This window comes from Nerophis lumbriciformis, linkage group LG17 (genome assembly GCF_033978685.3).
Source record: "Nerophis lumbriciformis linkage group LG17, RoL_Nlum_v2.1, whole genome shotgun sequence".
Classification (NCBI taxonomy): domain Eukaryota; kingdom Metazoa; phylum Chordata; class Actinopteri; order Syngnathiformes; family Syngnathidae; genus Nerophis; species Nerophis lumbriciformis.
Window position 1 is genome coordinate 17,037,501 of NC_084564.2, and position 22,754 is coordinate 17,060,254.

Sequence of the window (22,754 nt, forward strand, 5' to 3'; positions counted from 1 at the left end):
TGTAATTTTATTTGATCAAGAAACCCAAGAGAAGAGCAGTATAGAAACGCTGACAAACATAAAAACCAACAGGAGGGTTTGCTCATGTATAATTTGCGTTCAGCACCCTAATTCCAGCCTTACATCGTCCTTCCCCATTACAACATCCTCCCCAAACATGCACTTAGCAGATGGACACATTTAGGTCATAGCGCTGACGTCAGGAAGCACAGGGGTGACTTCCCGCATCGCATTACAGCCGGGAATTCTGCGGGTAAATTGTAGGGCATGGAACATCAACTCCCTGATTCTGGACTAATGGGATCCGAGGTCATCATTATCAAGTACACGGGACCGACGGACGCGTTTATGGCGCTCCAACAGCTGCTTCGCTCCCCTCGCAAGAAAGCCGCATTCCACTCCCATCCCGAGTTGCTAATCTCTGCCTTGTATTTAAACTGAAACAACTCGCAGTTGTGATGCTGGGAAAAATGCAGGCTTTGACCATACTTGCCAACCTTGAGACCTACGATTTCGGGAGGTGGGGGGTGGGGAGATGTGGTCGGGGTGGGGCGGGGGCGTGGTATATTTACAGCTAGAATTCACCAAGTCAAGTATTTCATATATATATATATATATATATATATATATATATATATATATATATATATATATATATATATATAAGAAATACTTGACTTTCAGTGAATTCTAGCTATATATATATATATATATATATATATATATATATATATATATATATATATATATATATAAATAAAAGAAATACTTGAAATTCAGTGTTCATTTATTTACACATATACACACACATATAACACTCATCTACTCATTGTTGAGTTAAGGTTGAATTGTCCATCCTTGTTCTATTCTCTGTCACTATTTTTCTAACCATGCTGAACACCCTTTCGCAGGTACCCAGAAAGGTTTCGAGTACCACCAAAAAAACTGAATCTCTGAAGACAGTATAAAAATCTGTGTTAAAGGTGTACAAATACTGTTTGTATAATAAGCATGTTATTGTTTACAAATGAAGGTTAAGAGTTCAGTACTAAAAATAAAAAAAAGAATGTGGCTTAAGTACAGTTTTTTAATTGAGCTGCTGCATTTTTTTGGTTGGGTTGTTTATTTCTTTTGAGTAACTTCTCCATTTCTAAAAGGGGAGGAATGTAATAGAGTGATCTAACAACTGCTGTTGTTGTGTGTTGTTGCCGCGCTGGGAGGACGTTAATGAAACTGCCTAACAATAAACCCACATAAAAAACCAAGAACTCGCCCTCGATCATTCTACAGTTATAACGTGATTGGGCAGGCACGCTGTTTATATTGTGGGAAAGCGGACGTGAATACAGGCTGTTGACACGTCACTCAGGTCCGCATGGAGCTGGAGGGGGCGTGGCTTCCAGCTCCGCCTGAATTTCGGGAGATTTTCGAGAGAAAATTTGTCCCGGGAGGTTTTCGGGAGAGGCGCTGAATTTCGGGAGTCTCCCGGAAAATCCGGGAGGGTTGGCAAGTATGGCTTTGACTTCACCTTGCTACCAAAAAGTCCCGTACTTGGGAAAGTAACAAGGCAACCATCAGCAAAGCGCTCCTCTCATATTGAGGATCTTTGAATACATTTGCAACAGACCCCTAAAACAAGTCTCAAACAGGATCTTTGACTAGCATAATCCAGTGTTTTTCAACCTTTTTTGCGTTGAAAAAATGCGGAGGCACATCACCAGCAGAAATCATTAAAAACAAAACTGACATTAAAAAGTCGTTGTCACAATTGTTGGATATGACTTCAAACCATAACCAAGAATGCATCACTATAGCTCTTGTCTCAAAGTAGGTGTACTGTCACCACCTGTCACATCACGCCCTGACTTATTTGGAGTTTTTTGCTGTTTTCCTGCATGTAGTGTTTTAGTTCTTGTTTGCGCTCCTATTTTCCTGTAGCAGTTTCACGTCTTCCTTTGAGCGATATTTCCCGCATCTACTTTGTTTTAGCAATCAAGAATATCGCAGTTGTTTTTCTTTTTCTTTGTGGGGACATTGTTGATTGTCATGTCATGTTCGGATGTACATTGTGGACGCCGTCTTTGCTCCACAGTAAGTCTTTGCTGTCGTCCAGCATTCTGTTTTTGTTTACTTTGTAGCCAGTTCAGTTTCTAGTTTTGTTCCTTAAGCTTCAATGCCTTTTCTTAGGGGCACTCAACTTTTGTTTATTTTTGGTTTTAGCATTAGATACCTTTTTACCTGCACGCTGCCTCCCACTGTCGTCTGCATATTGGGATCATGACAAACCATGTTCCGGCATCTACAAAGCAATTAGCTACCGGCTGCCACCTACTGATATGGAAAAGTATTACACGATTACTCTGCCAAGCTCTGGACAGCACCGACACTCAACAACGGCACATTATTTGCAGACTATAATTACTTGTTTGCAAAAAATATTTTTACCCCAAATAGGGGAAATTACATAATCTCCCACGGCACACCAGTGAAGTGAAGTGAAGTGAATTATATTTATATAGCGCTTTTTCTCTAGTGACTCAAAGCGCTTTACGTAGTGAAACCCAATATCTAAGTTACATTTAAACCAGTGTGGGTGGCACTGGGAGCAGGTGGGTAAAGTGTCTTGCCCAAGGACACAACGGCAGTGACTAGGATGGCGGTAGCGGGGATCGAACCTGGAACCCTCAAGTTGCTGGCACGGCCACTCTACCAACCGAGCTATACCGCCCCAATACACCAGACTGTATCTGTGGTATATACCACAGGTGTCAAACTCAAGATCTGGCCCGCTGCTTCATGTTACAGGACTGCAATGCAGTCTGCTGAAAATGATGAAAAGCGCCACTCTATGTAGCAACTGACACTGTGATCAAAGTTGTAATTGCTACCAGACACATTTTAAGATATTTAGCACTCTACTGCCACTCCGGCGGTTCAAGTGAATAGTGCACCCCACAATTTGTCACGTTTCCTGTGTCAGGTCAACCGTGACAACATAAATAAATTAAATAAATAAATAAATAAACATGAATGACTTTCTTACTGCACATGGCCCGCGAAAATCTGGAAATAATAATATGTGTCAATAAAGTACAGAACTTTTTTTGACAAGAGAAAAAATACATGCGCTGCAACAAATATATTACCATACATTCCAAACATTGCTTTTGTTAAAACAAAAATAAATAAATATCTACTTGATTCATGATTTCAAAGCAAGTTGACTCTGTAAAAATGACAATACATATTACAGTAAAAAACTGGCAGCTCATTCGCTCGAAAAATGTAGTAAAATGTTTCCGGTGGTCAGGTTTATGGTCTAAATTTATGTCGAACACGCATACTGTTACAACATGATAGGTCACAATTTCCATTTTTTTCTTCCAACATGTTCGGAAAGGAGTATAAATAGGCCGAGCCTATTTAATGCTAACTTTTTCCCCATTTCAGAACAATTACTAACATTTGTATTACCTTTTTGTTCACAATTTGTACACAATTTACCCCATAAATACTTACATTTGAAATAAATAAATAGATAAATAAATATTAAAGTTGTAAGTAGGGATGTCCGATAATGGCTTTTTGCCGATATCCCGATATTGTCCAACTCTTTAATTATCGATACCGATATCAACCGATATATACAGTCGGGGAATTAACACATTATTATGCCTAATTTGGACAACCAGGTACGGTGAAGGCAAGGTACTTTAAAAAAAAAAATAAATAAAATAAGATAAATAAATTAAAAACATTTTCTTGAATAAAAAAGAAAGTAAAACAATATAAAAACAGTTACATAGAAACTAGTAATGAATGAAAATGAATAAAATTAACTGTTAAAGGTTAGTACTATGGGCAGCACGGTGGCAGAGGGGTTAGTGCGTCTGCCTCACAATACGAAGGTGCTGAGTAGTCTGGGGTTCAATCCCAGGCTCGGGATCTTTCTGTGTGGAGTTTGCATGTTCTCCCCGTGACTGCGTGGGTTCCCTCCGGGTACTCCGGCTTCCTCCCACCTCCAAAGACATGCACCTGGGGATAGGTTGATTGGCAACACTAAATTGGCCCTAGTGTGTGAATGTGAGTGTGAATGTTGTCTGTCTATCTGTGTTGGCCCTGCGATGAGGTGGCGACTTGTCCAGGGTGTACCCCGCCTTCCGCCCGATTGTAGCTGAGTTAGGCTCCAGTGCCCCCCGCGACCCCGAAGGGAATAAGCGGTAGAAAATGGATGGATGGGATGGAGGTTAGTACTATTAGAGGACCAGCAGCACGCACAATCATGTGTGCTTACGGACTGTATCCCTTGCAGACTGTATTGATATATATTGATATATAATGTAGGAACCAGAATATTAATAATAAAGAAACAACCCTTTTGTGTGAATGAGTGTGAATGGGGGAGGGAAGTTTTTTGGGTTGGTGCACTAAAAAAAAGAAGCAGATACCGATAATAAAAAAACGATACCGATAATTTCCGATATTACATTTTAACGCATTTTTTGGCCGATAATATCGGCAGGCCAATATTATCGGACATCTCTAATTGTAATTCACATAGTGAGATAAATTCAACGTTTTTACCATGATGATTATTTTTCGTACTTTTTAAACACTGAGTTTAAACAGCTTCTTAAACTGGATCATATCAGTACATTGTTTGATTGCTTTACTTAATCCATTCCATATTTTAATCCCACATATTGATATACTAAAGGTTTTAAGTGTTGTACGTGCAAACAGATGTTTTGAATTACTTTTTTGTCCGAGGTTATATTTCTCCTCTTTTGTTGAGAAGAATTGTTGTACATTCTTGGGTAGCAGGTTATAGTTTTTCTTTGCACATCATTTTAGCAGATTGGAATATTTTTGATTCAATAAATAAAGGGTTTGAATGCTCTCTATGTCCAACATTATGTATCATTCTGTCCAACCTCATCATCATTGTTAATACTATGATCAATGTTAATACTATGATCAATGTTAATTAAAATATTAAATGTGGGATATAAATAATAATGGAAGTATAATTGTTTGTATATAGTATATAAATTGGTACAAAGGTTTAACACGCGTATAAGGATATTTTAAATGCCTTTACTGTGTATATAATTGAACAGTGTTCATATTGTGTATAATGTGTATTTATAATATGTTGTACAAAAGACATTTCATAATTTTCGGAAGTTCATCTTGTACTTGACATTGTTTATAGGGTTAGGCGCTATAAGTGTTCAACTTCAGCCTAAACCCTTTCAGTCTGCAACATTTTCATTTTCAATCTATGAATGTACATCTGTTTGTTTATTTTGTTGACCATTGACCGAAGAATAATAAACTAAAAAACTGAATAACAGTGAATTAAGTGTAGTTATTTCTCCATATCAACTTAGCAACACTAGCAAGCAGTAAAGAACATGGATTGATTTTTTTCCCCCTTCAACACTTATTTTGCTTTATTCATTATAGAAATATTTATTGCCACTTTAGGTTGTATATTTTTGTATGAGATTTCCAGAATTTTTTTTCATCTATTACAATATCTCAAATATGTATTTATTTTACTCTGTCAATGTCTACTCGGTCTATTTGTATTTGTGTTTTACTTTCTCTTCTGTTACCAAATAACATTTTTTAATTTTACTACATTTCAAGAACAATCTGTTTTTGTCAAACCATTTCTCTAATTATTATTTATATTATTATTATTTGTATTAGCTTCTGTGTGTCCTCTCCTGAACAGAACACAATTGTATCATCTGCAAATAATACTAACTTGAATATATTCATAACTTTACAATTGATTGAACAATTTTGGTCCCAGCATTGATCCCTGTGGTACGCCACAAGATATATTAAACTCTGTAGACGTGTGTTCGCCTAACTTCACTTATTGCTTCCTGTTGGTGAAGTAGTTTCTTACCCAGTACATGTCCCATGTCTGCAGTTGTCGTGTTCTCAGGATGCCGAAGGACAGGAAGCAGCATGCAGGTAAGATGATCATTTATCCCAAACAGGCAAAACGTAGATCCTTAGCATGGCATAGCAAGGAATAACTTAGGGCGTAGCATAAAGCCAAGCAAACCAGTCACGGAGAGCGAACCACAAGAAAGTCACAGCGTAGAAAAAGGAACCTAAACTGTTGCATTGATTCCATGCCTGCTGAATGGCAAGACTGGTATAAAAAAGGGGCATGGTTGTGATTGGCACCAGGTGTGGACTAATCAACAACCAGAGGCCGGTGTGTCCACTCAGTGCACCTAGCAACAAGAAAGGTAAACAAAAAGGAGGAAAGGAGCACTGAGAACCAAACAGAACACTGAACTAAGAAGGTCATGATCATTTTATTGTAGTAGCAATAAGAAAAATACATTCTGACGCCTTTTTTTACTGCAAAATCTCGATTTTTTTTTTTACAGTGTGCGTAAGAAAAAATAAAATATATGCATAGAGAAATTCTACATTTATATTTGTTTATAATTTACTGTTACAAGCGCCCCTCTGGGGGCAGTAAATAACTGTGTAGTGGCCCTCAATGAAAACAAGTTTGACACCCCCTGACCCTGGATATTGGACTAGATCTCAGCACAGTCCTAAAACATTGGAGTGCTCCTGTCACGTACAGGATCTTTGACCAGCATTTTTGCAGTGGGTCCTAAAAACAGCAGAGCGCTCCAATCATACACTGTTGAGGATCTTTGACTTGCTTTTTTTCTCAGCTGAGTCCTAAAATATTGGAGTGATCCTGTCACATACAGCATCTTCATACTTGCCAACCCTCCCGGATTTTCTGGGAGACTCCTGAAATTCAGCGCCTCTCCCAAAAACCTCCCGGGACAAATTTTCTCCCGAAAATCTCCCGAAATTCAGGCGGAGCTAGAGGCCACGCCCCCTCTAGCTCCATGCGGACCTGAGTGACGTGTCGACAGCCTGTTTTCACGTCCACTTTCCCACAATATAAACAGTGTGCCTGCCCAATCACGTCATAACAGTAGAATGATCGAGGGCAAGTTCTTGGTTTCTTATGTGGGTTTATTGTTAGGCAGTTTCATTAACGTCCTCCCAGCGCGGCAACAACACACAACAACAGCAGTCACGTTTTTGTCTGCCGTAAACAGCAATGTCGTGACACTCTTAAACAGGACAATACTGCCATCTTCTGTACATGCATATGTGACAATAACATCTACGGCTTTTATAGAGTGCAGTGCACAACTGCGCACACAACAAGGAGACGAAGCAGAATGCATCATCAGAGAGGGTGTTCAGCATGGTTAGAAAAATAGTGACAGAGAATAGAACAAGGATGGACAATTCAACCCTTAACTCAACAATGAGTAGATGAGTGCTATGTGTGTGTATATGTGTAAATAAATGAACACTGAAATTCAAGTATTTCTTTTATTTATATATATATATATATATATATATATATATATATATATATATATATATATATATATGAAATACTTGACTTGGTGAATTCTAGCTGTAAATATACTCCTCCCCTCTTAACCACGCCCCCAACCACCTCCCGAAATCGGAGGTCTCAAGGTTGGCAAGTATGAGCATCTTGGACTAGTACTTTTGCAATTGGTCCTAAAAAAACAGCACTACCCTCATGTCATATTCAGTATATTTGATGAGTGTTCTGTTGTAACTTATGGGTTATATAGTTCATGTGTGATGATCATTCCTAATTTGCATGTTTGATTTAATGCTGATAAATTGATCTATAATTATTTACAGCTAAAAAGAGTTAAAAGGGAATTGATTGATTTATACATGTATTTGATATTGATTATTTGAGAAACACTGACACTGAATTGAGTTGTTTTCTACTCAATAGCCGAACAAAATGTTATTTAAAAGACGGCATGTTCCACAATGCATTGCGGCAAAACCGGATGTTAGAAAGACCGGGAGCAGATGCATTGTGGTTGTTGAGATTGAGGATTACGAGCCTACGGGTGAATGAATGAATGACAGATAACAAGATATAAGGATCGTTTTGTACCGTTTTGTATGCCATTTTTTTCTTATATAAAGGACAACTTTATTACACATCTTCGACGTCCTGTCCAATACTTTGATCGTAGTTAATCTACACGTTCTGAAAAAAAAAAGCAGCACAATTCTGTGATATACTAAAGAGTACTGCAGATTCCTAAAACCAGCAATATGTTCCTGTCACAAACAGGATCTTAGACACGCATTTATGAAGAAAAAGCCTAAAAACGGCAAAGTGCCTCTGTCATCAATATTGGGTAGTGATTCTCAAACTTTGTTCACCAAGTACCACCTCAGAAAACCCCTGGCTCTCCAAGTACCACCATAATGACCAACATTAAAATACAGTAGCATAATAGGCCCAAGTATTAATTAAAAAAAAAAAAAAAAAGCAGAGGTTTTATGTAACAGGTATAGTTGATAATTTTGGCAACTGTAACATTACACACAGTTTGAAGAGTAACACTGTGTTTAAATATTTAATAAAGCTATTCTTTGGCATACCACTAGATGGAGCCCGTGTAGTACGAGTGCAGAGGTCGGCAACCTTTACAACTCAAAGAGCCATTTTGACCCGTTTCACAAATTAAAGAAAACAATGGGAGCCACAAAACTCTTTTGAAATTTAAAATGAAATAACACTGCATACAAAGAATTGTTTTTGCTTTGTGCTATGTATAAACCAGGGGTCTCAGACACGCGGACGTGAGAGGTTATTTTGCGGCCCGCACCTTAATATGAAAATTTAATGTTAGTGCGGCCGGCGAGTTTTATATGAATGGCGCTTGACAGCGTCATACTTGCCAACCTTCCCGATTTTTCCGGGAGATTTCCGTTATTCTGGGCTACTATCCTTTCGAATGTCTGCTGATTTTCACCCAAAATCAACACTAATGAGGGCGTACCGCGATGGCCCTGCCATTGGCGCCCTCTACATTCTGTACTAACAGCGTGCCAGCCCGGTTACATGTTGTATGCGGTTTCTGCCTGCACACGTAAGTGACTGCAAGGCATACTTGTTCAACAGCCATACAGGTTACGCTGAGGGTGGCGATATAAACAACTTTAACACTCTTACTAATATGCGCCACAATGTGAACCCACACCAAACAAGAATGACAAACACATTTTGGGAGAACATCCGCACCGTAACACAACATAAACACAACAGAACAAATACCCAGAATCCCATGCATCCCTAACTCTTCCGGGCTACATTATACATCCCCGCTATCACCAAACCCCGCCCCCCCACACATCAACCCCCTTCCCCTTCGTGCGTCGGTTGAGGTGGGCGGGGTTGGGGTTTGGTGGTAGCGACACAGAACAAACCAAAAGTAGTGAAACAAACATTTATTTTATCAACAACAGTATCAATATTAGTTACAATTTCAACATAGCAGTGATTAAAAATCCCTCATTGACATTATTATTAGACATTTATAGAAATAAAAAAAAGAACAATAGTGTCACAGTGGCTTACACTTGCATCGCATCTCATAAGCTTGACAACACACTGTGTCCAATATTTTCACAAAGATAAAATAAGTCATATTTTTGGTTCATTTAATAGTTAAAACAAATTTACATTATTGCAATCAGTTGATAAAACATTGTCCTTTACAATTATAAAAGCTTTTTACAAAAATCTACTACTCTGCTTGCATGTCAGCAGACTGGGGTAGATCCTGCTGAAATCCTATGTATTGAATAAATAGAGAATCGTTTTGAATCGGGAAAATATCGTTTTTGAATCGAGAATCACGTTGAATCGGAAAAAATCGATTTTGAATCGAATCGTGACCCCAAGAATCGATATTGAATCGAATCGTGGGACACCCAAAAATTTGCAGCCCTAATATATATATATTTGTATATTTATATATTAATATATTACATGTAGCTTATTATCACACTATTGACGAGTGATGCATCAAAAATTCAGTCGCTGAAAAAAGACTTTGTTTACCCAAACAGCGGTGCCAAAACCGGATGTTATGATGCTTTTTTTTTTTTTTTTTTTTTACAAGGTTGAGCAATCAACATCTCTATATCAACAAAAATGTTACATAAAAAAGGACAATACAAATAGATAAAATATAGAAATTATAAATTAAATGAATACAATTAAATTATTATATTAGAAATTATTATTTTAATATTAATAATTATTATAAATTTAAAAAATGTACTCATTTTAAAAACTGGGCTTATTTAAAACAATTTAAATTGGTCCAATGAAGCTAATTCAAGGGATTTTGTACTTTTTACCAAGATTGTATTAATCATTAAGCCAATGTGAGAATTTGGGTTTCACTTTATAAAAGCAACTTTTGTGTATGAAAAATGTACCTTGCAATTAAATAATGATAATAATTTTGCTATCTTTAAAAAATATGCCAAAGGATGTTGTGAGAATGTACCCACTTCCGTCTTTTCCTGCGCACACGAATGACATAGCTCGCCCATAGGTAATGTAAAAGTTGCAATCAGGTCGCATTTCCATTCAGACTGCAGCCACATTTGAAAAGACCAGGTTCCAATCGGACTACGTCCTGATTGGATGCAAAAATATCAGATTTAAAGCACTTTGGAGCATCTAGAGTGGCGAAAAAACATCCGATCTGTGTCACTTGAGGGCCAAAAAATGGTGTGCAGTGTAAACGGAGCCTTTGACTAGCATTTTTGCAGCAGGCAAAAGTGGGATCTTTGACTACTGTTTTAATGTAAAAGTAAGGGACTTTGACAAAGTTTACCAAGATATCCAAAACAAAAGAGATGTGCAGCCAAAACAACCCCACGCGGTACGTGTTTGTCTCTTTGGGGCGCTGTGAGTAGCGGGCAGGCGCATATGGCACAGCTGTACGGCCTTTGGAGAGGCGACGGTAGCTGTCATCTCAGGGACTCGACTATCAGCATGGTGGTGCCGAAGCAAACACGGTAATTACCCAGTCAGGGGGATAGGATTGTGTTTGTGGGTAAATGGCGGGCGGTTATGATAAGTGGCCGGGCTACTGCGGCAGTTAAACGCGCGAGTCCTGCTGCAAAGAAGATTACTGCTGCATCTCCCCGCGTGACAGCCGCGTGGTGCTGCTGCTGCTGGAAAAGCTGATACGTTGATAGCTGCCAGTAATGTTGCTACACACAATTTGTAAGCAAAATGTATCACATGCAAGCTTCCCTTCATGATAGAATGAGAGACGAAACTCGGCATCAGTCATTTGCATGACCTAAGAAAAAAAAAAAAATCATCCCTGGCATAAAAAAAAGTGAGTGGTAGCGTTTCACAGGGGTTATAATTGCTCTATTTCCATTTAAATTAGGTTCACAACACACCGGCGGGGGGGCAAGAGATGTTTGTGCTCTGACAACGTTGAGCATATTAACGACGACGGGGCATATTCTAAACCAGCGTGAGGTTAAAAGGGTAACCTCGAAAAAGATGATAAACACAAAGAGCAGTTTTAATCCAATGAAACGCTGGGTTTGCCACATTGTTAAAGTCATCTAAATACATGTCAGCATCAGCTGTTTGTGTCTGGAGGATCTTTGGCCAGCGTTGTGGCTCGAGAGTCCCCAAAAACAGCACAGCGTTCCTGTCTAACAGAGGATATTTGATTGTATATATATATATATATATATATATATATATATATATATATATATATATATATCAGTGACGTGCAGTGAGGTTCATGACTGGTGAGGCACTGACTTCATCACAGTCAGATTTACAAACATATGAACCCTAAAGAGTATCTTATTCACCATTTGATTGGCAGCAGTTAACGGGTTATTTTTAAAAGCTCATACCAGCATTCTTCCCTGCTTGGCACTCAGCATCAAGGCTTGGAATTGGGGGTTAAATCACCAACAATTATTCCCGGGCGCGGCGCCGCTGCCCGCTGCTCACCTCACATCCCAGGGGGTGAGCAAGAGGTTGGGTCAAATGCAGAGGACAAATTTCACCACACCTAGTGTGTGTGTGACAATCATTGGTACTTTAACTTAACTTTAACTTTACACATACAAACTGTAGCACACAAAAAAGCACATTTAATAAAAAAAAAACGTTATTATGGTCTTACCTTTACTTATAAGTGCGGGAACAGTGGTGTTCGTGTTGGAGGAGTTGTGAATGAATGAAATATGAAATCCGTGCTGATGTCTGCAGGTGTACCTAATGTTGTGTCCCTGCAGTCGTTCGCGGCTCCTCCGGCGCGAGCAATGTTGTTTTTGCACTTTTTGGCTTCTTGTTAAGTGACTTTTTTTGGGTGGATTCGGTCTTGCACGTGGAGGGTTTGGGTGTGGGCTTTGTTGGTGTGGCGCTCCCGTCGGGGGGTGCACTCTGCGGCGGGGGGTGCATTAACCGGCACCAGGAGGCGGGATTACGCGTGCCTCACACAGTGCGTCTTCGCAGCAGTTTTATGATCGCTCAGCACAAGAAATAAGTTACACACATACAGTTGTTGACAAAATACACTGTACATTATATACCTCAGCTAACTAAACTATGGAAATGCATAATATAGTTCATATAGCAATACGGTCTCACTGCACAGCAGGCCAGCAGTTAGCCGAGTCATTGCGCAATCCATGGTGAGGCAAAATGAGTGACGTGCCTCAACTGGCTGCTGATCACCGCACCGTCTCTTCTCAGTATTTGAACGGCAAATGTGAAAATTCAGCGATTTTGAATAAAAATAATCTAAAACTGGTGAAGTTAAATGGAAAATAACTTTATAGTATAATCACTGGATACATATAACAATTTAATTAATTTGTTTTCTTTTTACATTTTTTTTCTTTCCGTGATGGCAGGTGAGGCCCCGCCTCACCTGCCTCTAGTGACCGCACGTCACTGATATATATATATATATATATATATATATACACACACACACACACACACACACACACACACACACACACACACACACACACACACACACACACACACACACACACACACACACACACACACACACTTGAGGTGGCGACTTGTCCAGGATGTAGCCTGCTTTCCACCCAAAGGCGGCTGGGATAGGATCCAGCACCCCCCACGGCCCCGTGAGAAACAAGCGGTAGAAAATGGATTGATGCATATATACATACACATAAATACATACACACTAGAGATGTCCGATAATGGCTTTTTTGCCGATATCCGATATTCTCCAACTCTTAATTACCGATATTGGGGTTATTGTGTAGTTATAATTATATGCTTTTACTTGTAATTGTATTGAATCATGGACCCCAGGAAGACTAGTGGGTTGTTGAGGCAACCAGCTAATGGGGATCCTTAAAAAAAATCAAATCAAATCGATATCAACCGATACCGATATATACAGTCGTGTAATTAACACATTATTAGAGATGTCCGATAATATCGGCCGATAAATGCGTTACAATGTAATATCGGAAATTATCGGTATCAGTTTTTTAATTATCGGTATCGTTTTTTTTCATTTAATTTAATAATTTAATTTTTTTATTAAATCAACATAAAAAACACAAGATACACTTACAGTTAGTGCACCGACCCAAAAAACCTCCCTCCCCCATTCACACAAAAGGGTTGTTTCTTTCTGTTATTAATATTCTGGTTCCTACATTATATATCAATATATATCAATACAGTCTGCAAGGGATACAGTCCGTAAGCACACATGATTGTGCGTGCTGCTGGTCCACTAATAGTACTAACCTTTAACAGTTAATTTTACTCATTTTCATTAATTACTAGTTTCTATGTAACTGTTTTAATATTGTTTTACTTTCTTTTTTATTCAAGAAAATGTTTTTAATTTATTTATCTTATTTTATTAATTTTTTTAAAAAGTACCTTATCTTCACCATACCTGGTTGTCCAAATTAGGCATAATAATGTGTTAATTCCATGACTGCATATATCGGTTGATATCAGTATCGGTCAATATCGGTATCGGTAATTAAAGAGTTGGACAATATCGGAATATCGGATTTCGGCAAAAAGCCATTATCGGACATCCCTACACATTATTATGCCTAATTTTGTTGTGATGCCCCGCTGGATGCATTAAACAATGTAACAAGGTTTTCCAAAATAAATCAACTCAAGTTATGGAAAAAAATGCCAACATGGCACTGCCATATTTATTATTGAAGTCACAAAGTGCATTTTTTTTTTTTTAACATGCCTCAAAACAGCAGCTTGGAATTTGGGACATGCTCTCCCTGAGAGAGCATGAGGAGGTTGAGGTGGGCGGGGGTAGGTATGGGGTAGCGGAGGGTGTATATTGTAGCGTCCCGGAAGAGTTAGTGCTGCAAGGGGTTCTGGGTATTTGTTCTGTTGTGTTTGTGTTGTGTTACGGTGCGGATGTTCTCCCGAAATGTGTTTGTCATTCTTGTTTGGTGTGGGTTCACAGTGTGGCGCATATTTGTAACAGTGTTAAAGTTGTTTATACGGCCACCCTCAGTGTGACCTGTATGGCTGTTGACCAAGTATGCGTGGAATTCAGTTGTGTGTGTGAAAAGCCGTAGGTATTATGTAATTGGGCCAGCACGCAAAGGCAGTGCCTTTAAGGTTTATTGGCGCTCTGTACAGCGGCGTTTTAAAAAGTCATAAATTTTACTTCTTGAAAGCGATACCGATAATTTCCAATATTACATTTAAAAGCATTTATCGGCCGATAATATCGGGCTGCCGATATTATCGGACATCTCTAATACACACACATAAACATATATGTAATCTCAGGGCATTCCTTCGGACAACTGGACAAGTGTTGGTGCAGTAGGTCTTTAAGACCAACAGACTGCTTCTGTTACATAGATCTTGGACTAGTGTCTGTGCAGTAGGTCCTTAAAAACAGCAGAGTTACCCCTGAAATTTTGCTTTGCAGTAGGTCCTTAAAGGGGAATATTATCACAATTTCAGAAGGGTTAAAACCATTAAAAATCAGTTCCCAGTGGCTTATTTTATTTTTCGAAGTTTTTTTTTAAATTTTACCCATCACGCAATATCCCTAAAAAAAGCTTCAAAGTGCCTGATTTTAACCATCGTTATATACACCCGTCCATTTTCCTGTGACGTCACACAGTGATGCCAATACAAACAAACATGGCGCATAGAACAGCAAGTTTATAGCGACATTAGCTCGAATTCAGACTCGAATTTCAGCGGCTTAAGCGATTCAACAGATTACGCATGTATTGAAACGGATGGTTGTAGTGTGGAGGCAGCTAGCGAAAACGAAATTGAAGAAGAAACTGAAGCTATTGAGCCATATCGGTTTGAACCGTATGCAAGCGAAACCGACGAAAACGACACGACAGCCAGCGACACGGGAGAAAGCGAGGACGAATTTGGCGATCGCCTTCTAACCAACGATTGGTATGTGTTTGTTTGGCATTAAAGGAAACTAACAACTATGAACTAGGTTTACAGCATATGAAATACATTTGGCAACAACATGCACTTTGAGAGTGCAGACAGCCCATTTCAGGCGCATTAAGAACATATATTTTTCCACAATTTTAGCACTCAGGTTAACCATACCTAAATAGACACAAAATACTGCATTACACAAGACTACCCGAATGTACTCGAATGATTGAAAAAAAAAAAGTTTTTAAGCTAAATTATTGGTAAACACAGTTTATGTATAATATTTTACGTAAAACCGCGAGTAATGAATAAAGTTTTCATCAATTAATATATTCTCTAGACATACCCTCATCCGCTCTCTTTTCCTGAAAGATGATCTGTCCAGTTTTGGAGTTGATGTCAGCAGGCCAGGGAAGCTAGGGTCGATATTCTTCTCTTGATCATCTTCGGTGGCATAAGGGACGGTTGCCATCTCTGTCGGTAAAGTGTGCGGAACAAACGACTGACCATTTCGTCGGCTTTCCCCACACCCTCGTACTTTGAACAAATTTCGTCCAATTTCTTGCCACTTTCGCATCTTTGGGCCACTGGTGCAACTTGCATCCGTCCCTGTTCGTGTTGTTACACCCTCCGACAACACACCGACGAAAGTGAGAAAATGGCGGATTGCTTCCCGATGTGACGTCACGTTGTGACCGTCATCGCTCCGAGAGCGAATAATAGAAAGGCGTTTAATTCACCAAAATTCACCTATTTAGAGTTCGGAAATCGGTTAAAAAAATATATGGTCTTTTTTCTGCAACATCAAGGTATATATTGACGCTTACATAGGTCTGGTGATAATGTTCCCCTTTAAAAACGGATATACCCCTGTCATACGCATGATTTTGGGATGTTGTCTTGCAGTAGTGACTGAAAAACAGCAAAGCGCTCCAGCCATAAAGAAGATCTTTGAATATCAGTTTTACAGTATGTGCTTAGAAATGGCATCAGCACTGTCATATTAGAAGATCCTCAGCCGGTGTTTGTCAGATCTAGTCTTGGACTTAGATGGGTCAGATTTAGACCAAATCTGACTTAGATTGGCCAGATCTCGACTAAATCTCACCAACAAGGTTGAAAACCCTGATACAGACGATTGTGCTCAGTGTTTTTGCAGCATATGTCTAAAGACAGCTGAGTGCCCCTGTGATATATCGGATCGTTACCTACCATTATCATCCATCCATCCATTTTCTACCGCTTAATCCCTTCGAGGTCGCGGGGGGCGCTGGAACCTATCTCAGCTACAATCGGGCGGAAGGCGGGGTACACCCTGGACAAGTCGCCACCTCATCGCAGGGCCATGTTTCAATTTTAATGTATTGCTGTTAATAAAGTAAATGTTTTAAGATACAGCAAACCCTTGCAGTGAAATAAATATTTAGTTTTGGCCCCCAGTCTTTAGTTATCAGAACAATTGAATTAGACCTGCTATGGACTGTAATTTCTCCAAAGCAAAAGGAGAGTGAACAGTCTTCCTCTATGTTGTATTTGAGGCCAGGGCTGATCAAACCCCCAAGGGTCCAAAACAGAGCGTGATCCCCGGGTCAACCGGGCTGCGCTCCCTGGTCTCTATTCCCTTTCATCCAGTACTCCCAAACACTCATTACAGGCCTTCCTCTTCCCCCGAGGAGCCCCTTTATGTGCTCCAGGAGTGTACACACATGCTCTGTCACCGCCACAACTACCGCCGCAAACTGGGAACAAGATACAGTATGAATCGTGGGGTGGATTTTTTGTTATTATTTCTATGTGACACAAAAACAGGCTGGAAGAAGAAAACATGTGTGTCCGTGTTATTATTACCACCGATTTTGTTTTTATCTGCGATTGTTACCTCTGCCAAGTGCAAAACAAGATCAGCAGGCTTTGTATTGTTCACAGTCTGTTGCTTGGTTATTTACTTGGCAAAACTAAAGAAGAACAACTATTTATTTCAATGCAACTTTGTAAAGGGTTGAATGGGACCTATGATGATTTTCCTCTTTTCTGAGTTACAAATGTTACAATGTTGGCTTTTTTTGTAATCTGGACAAAAGGCCTCCATACACTTACCATTTGCAAACAGACTCAAAAGGGGACTGTGGAACAAAATGTAGACAAAATTTACACCAAACCATATCCTATATAAATACTAGCTTCAATGTAACTTTTTATATTGTTTTACTTTCTTTTTTATTCAAGAAAATGTTTTTAATTTATTTATCTTATTAATTTTTTTAAAAGTACCTTATCTTCACCATACCTGGTTGTCCAAATTAGGCATAATAATGTGTTATTTCCACGACTGTATATATATATCGGTTGATATCGGTACCGGGAATTAAAGAGTTGGACAATATCGGAATATCAGATATCGGCAAAAAGCCATTATTGGACATCCCTAATGAAAATCAGTGGTATTCAGTGAGGTAAGATGAATTAAATGCGCTGACAGTTCATTGCTCCTGCCAAATGAATGGCACTGAGTGGAGCGGATCACCACTCCAAGATGGCGGCCCCACGTCTCGTCAGAGCAGTAGCGCTCGATGCTGCGTCTACTTATAAGATGTCTATGCTTAAAGTAATTATGTATTTATTGTAAAAATACTGTTGTCATTTCATGATTTGTTCAATACAATTTGAATTAAACTCTAACAGCTGATGACATGAAAATTATACTGACTTACATTTGCATCAGTTATTTATGAAAATTTGAGTAAAATGTACTTTGCATAATAATTTGGAACACAGTGTAGTAGATCAGGCCCTATATATGGGGAAAAAAAGTGCCTAATTTGGTAAGAATTGTTTGGCGTTAGGAGATGGCCATGCAAATTCATCAAACCCCCCAGTCTGCAGAATGACTAATTACTTAATAGCACCAAAGCCGCACAGGAATCTACGAGGTGACAAACAAACACAACAACGCAGCCTTTTGGATTAATGGCGATGTCACTGTTACAAATATAACGACTAGGGATGTCCGATAATGGCTTTTTGCCGATATCCGATATTCCGATATTGTCCAACTCTTTAATTACCGATACTGGTATCAACCGATGCCGATATCAACCGATATATACAGTCGTGGAAATAACACATTATCATGCCTAATTTGGACAACCAGGTATGGTGAAGATAAAGTACTTTTTAAAAAAAAAAAAAATAAATAAAATAAGATAAATAAATTAAAAACATATTCTTGAATAAAAAAGAAAGTAAAACAATATAAAAACAGTTACATAGAAACTAGTAATTAGTGAAAATTAGTAAAATTAACTGTTAAAGGTTAGTACTATTAGTGGACCAGCAGCACGCACAATCACGTGTGCTTACGGACTGTATCCCTTGCAGACTGTATTGATATATAATGTAGGAACCAGAATATTAATAACAGAAAGAAACAACCCTTTTGTGTGAATGAGTGTAAATGGGGGAGGGAGGTTTTTTGGGTTGGTGTACTAATTGTAAGTGTATCTTGTGTTTTTTATGTTGATTTAATAAAAAAAATAAATAAAATAAAAAATAAATAAAAAAAACGATACCGATAATAAAAAAAACGATACCAATCATTTCCGATATTACATTGTAACACATTTATCGGCCGATAATATTATTAGAGATTATCGGACATCTCTAATAACGACCATTAAAGTTGAAAACGAGCCCCGTTTGCAGGCTGACAGGAAGATTGGGATCTACAATAGAGAGTAGTTGAGAATCAGTGCCCGTCAAATTAATGAGTTTTATCATAGAGACATAACATGTGCTATCTCGTCAATCACGTCTCATGTGTAGCCAAGGTAAAATGCGCAAGTCCTCTTTGTCAATATTCCTTTGTAAGACCGCGACGTTATCTCCAATATTAAAACCTGTGGGGGTTTTCATCAGGGGTCCCCTGCCTGCGACGAGCACGTGAGCACCCGCCTGCTGCGGACCCCCGACGCATTGCTTAGCCACATTACCCGGCAACGCATCGACCCAAATTTCATTACCCGCTGATTACCGGATCGAGCGGAGCCGCGAGAGAGCGGCGCGGAATCATAAAGTGTTCATTTAGCGACAGCTGCAGCACAGGTTACACTGTGAGTCACTGGGAGACATGAATGGAGCCTTCAGCTGGGAAGTTGATTGAAGCGCTAACCAAGGCCAAAGATGCACACATTGATAGATTGACGACTTCCTGCGCCAGAATATTTGTCACTGCGATGGAATAAATGCATGCTCTTACCTGGTCGCAGACATAACGGAAGCAGACGGAGAAAAAAAAAGAATGCATGTTAGTGGAAACACAAGTTTGGATTGGCACCATTACATTGATATGGCAAAATACCAAGTGACAATCAAAGGTGACCTCAGATTTCAGCATCACATCATACCTTGTCAAGACTCAATACTATCAGAATTAGAGATGTCCGATAATATCGGCCGATAAATGCTTTAGAATGTAATATCGGAAATTATCGGTATCGTTTTTTTTATTATCGGTATCTTTTAAAAAAAATAAAATTATTAAATCAACATAAAAAAGACAAGATACACTTACAATTAGTACACTAACCCAAAACACCTCCCTCCCCCATTTACACTCATTCATATTCATTCACACAAAAGGGTTGTTTCTTTCTGTTATTAATATTCTGGTTCCTACATTATATATCAATATATATCAATACAGTCTGCAGGGATACAGTCCGTAAGCACACATGATTGTGCGTGCTGCTGGTCCACTAATAGTACTAACCTTTAACAGTTAATTTTACTAATTTTCATTAATTACTAGTTTCTATGTAACTGTTTTTATATTGTTTTACTTTCTATTTTATTCAAGAAAATGTTTTAAATGTATTTATCTTATTTTATTAATTTTTTTTAAAAGTACCTTATCTTCACCATACCTGGTTGTCCAAATTACGCATAATAATGTGTTAATTCCACGACTGTATATATCGGTTGATATCGGTATCAGTAATTAAGAGTTGGACAATGTCGGAATATCGGATATCGGCATAAGTCATTATCGGACATCCGTAAAAAAAACATATATAAGTCGCACTGGAGTATAAGTCGCATTTTTTGGGGAAATTTATTTGATAAAAAAGAATAGTGAACAACAGGCTGAATAAGTGTACGTTATATGAGGCATAAATAACCAACTGAGAACGTGCCTGGTATGTTAACGTAACATATTATGGTAAGAGTCATTCAAATAACTATAACATATAGAACATGCTATACGTTTACCAAACAATCTGTAACTCCTAATTGCTAAATCCCATGAAGTCTTATACGTTTAGTCTCTTACGTGAATGAGCTAAATAATATTATGTGATATTTTACGGTAATGTGTTAATAATTTCACACATAAGTCGCTCCTGAGTATAAGTCGCACCCCCGGCCAAACTATGAAAAAAACTAGGGATGTCCGATAGTGGCTTTTTGCCGATATCCGATATTCCGATATTGTCCAACTCTTTAATTACTGATACCGATATCAACCGATACCGATATCAACCGATATATGCAGTCGTGGAATTAACACATTATTATGCCTAATTTGGACAACCAGGTATGGTGAAGATAAGGTACTTTAAAAAAAATATATAAAAATAAGATAAACAAATTAAAAACATTTTCTTGAACAAAAAAGAAAGTAAAACAATATAAAAACAGTTACATAGAAACTAGTAATTAATGAAAATGAGTAAAATTAACTGTTAAAGGTTAGTACTATTAGTGGACCAGCAGCACGTACAATCATGTGTGCTTACGGACTGTATCCCTTGCAGACTGTATTGATATATATTGATATATAATGTAGGAACCAGAATATTAATAACAGAAAGAAACAACCCTTTTGTGTGAATGAGTGTGAATGAGTGTAAATGGGGGAAATAGTTTTTTTGGGTTGGTGCACTAATTGTAAGTGTATCTTGTGTGTTTTTATGTTGATTTAATTAAAAAAACAAACAAAAAAAAACCCGATACCGATAAAAAAAACAAAAACGATACCGATAATTTCCGATATTACATTTTAATGCATTTATCGGCCGATAATATCGACAGGCCGATATTATCGGACATCTCTAAAAAAAAACTGCAACTTATAGTCCGAAAAATACGGTATATACAGTTAGCATAGATAGCATGTTAGCATCAATTAGCTTGCAGTCATGCAGTGACCAAATATGTCTGATTAGCACTCCACACAAGTCAATAACATCAACAAAGCTCACCTTTGTGGATTCACGCACAGCATAAAAATGTTTGATGGATAAATAAGAGACAAAGAAGTGGCGTAAAACACGTCTTTCTGTGGCAGCATCGAGGAAAGTTGTACACGTAAACAAACTAAGGTGCGTTCAAGGACTTCCGAAATTAGGACACAATGGCCGAATACTCTCATCAGTGAAGCATGTTTAATGTAAACATTGGGATTTCTAACAATTAGGAAGGTTTGTGTCATGTTTGTCCTCCTACAGAAACAATACAAAAAATATATAGAGACGCTTGTGGCTCGAAAGCCGCGTGTTGCCGACCCTCAAATTAGGTTGTTGTGAATTACAGTCCAGTATTTGTATTACTACATTTTAGCGATCCATAAAGATATTCCCGAAGCCGAACTTTCAATTCTTGGTTAAGTGTGAACCATGCTAACAACAACAGGTGCTAACAATCTTGGCGCTATCTACATATATGATCAACCCCTGCCTCATCAATAACACATCGCTTAATTAGTGAGACTTTGACGCGAGCGATCTCAATAGAAAACAGCGGGATGTAGCATCGGACATTCGGCAATACTTTTCATGCTAACTGAGAGTGCTATCAGTTATCAACAGCTGTCTGGGCAACGTGGAGATGAACTCTGCGGTTCCAAGATGCACTTCATCTTCGACATCAATAACATACCTTTGGCGAGAGCTACGTGGAATGATAATGCAGGACACAATAACAAGATGGAATGCGAACAACAGCAAAAGCTCATGATGATAACTGTTAACCGTGTGTATGCAAAACAACACACACTGATGGTTTCAGGACATGGAAGCCCGGTTCTAACTTTGAGTAATTATCCAGGATTTGATGAAGGATTTCCACGTCATGGCCGTGTTTTAGTGGCCGAATGATGTCCATAGCAATGATGCTTGGATGATCTTCCAGGCTACAGGGGAGTACTGTAATCCACAGTAGAACACACTCAAGGCGACTATATTGGGTGGCAAGAGTGTAAAGGTGGCTAAATGGGTTTTATTTCATGTTTAACTATGTAAGAAATAGGTGTTTAAAAACAGCTTTTTTATTCTCTATGAAAATACTCGATTTATTAATAATAATCCAAATTCGC

The 22,754-nt window shown here is 38.5% G+C and overlaps 1 protein-coding gene across 6 annotated transcripts in view; it reads right to left on the bottom strand.

The window, feature by feature from the left end:
* The window catches only part of robo2 (roundabout, axon guidance receptor, homolog 2 (Drosophila)), an 852,180-nt gene that overhangs the window by 572,498 nt on the left and 256,928 nt on the right, over positions 1–22,754 (bottom strand). The window contains exon 1 of one of the 6 annotated variants that reach the window (XM_061972619.1): positions 5,924–6,205. The exons of the other annotated variants lie outside the window; for them this stretch is intronic. Coding sequence (XP_061828603.1) covers positions 5,924–5,987 — 64 coding nt within the window. The 5' untranslated portion in view covers positions 5,988–6,205. Of the gene's footprint in view, positions 1–5,923; positions 6,206–22,754 lie in introns of those variants that run through there. 6 annotated transcript variants of the gene reach the window in all.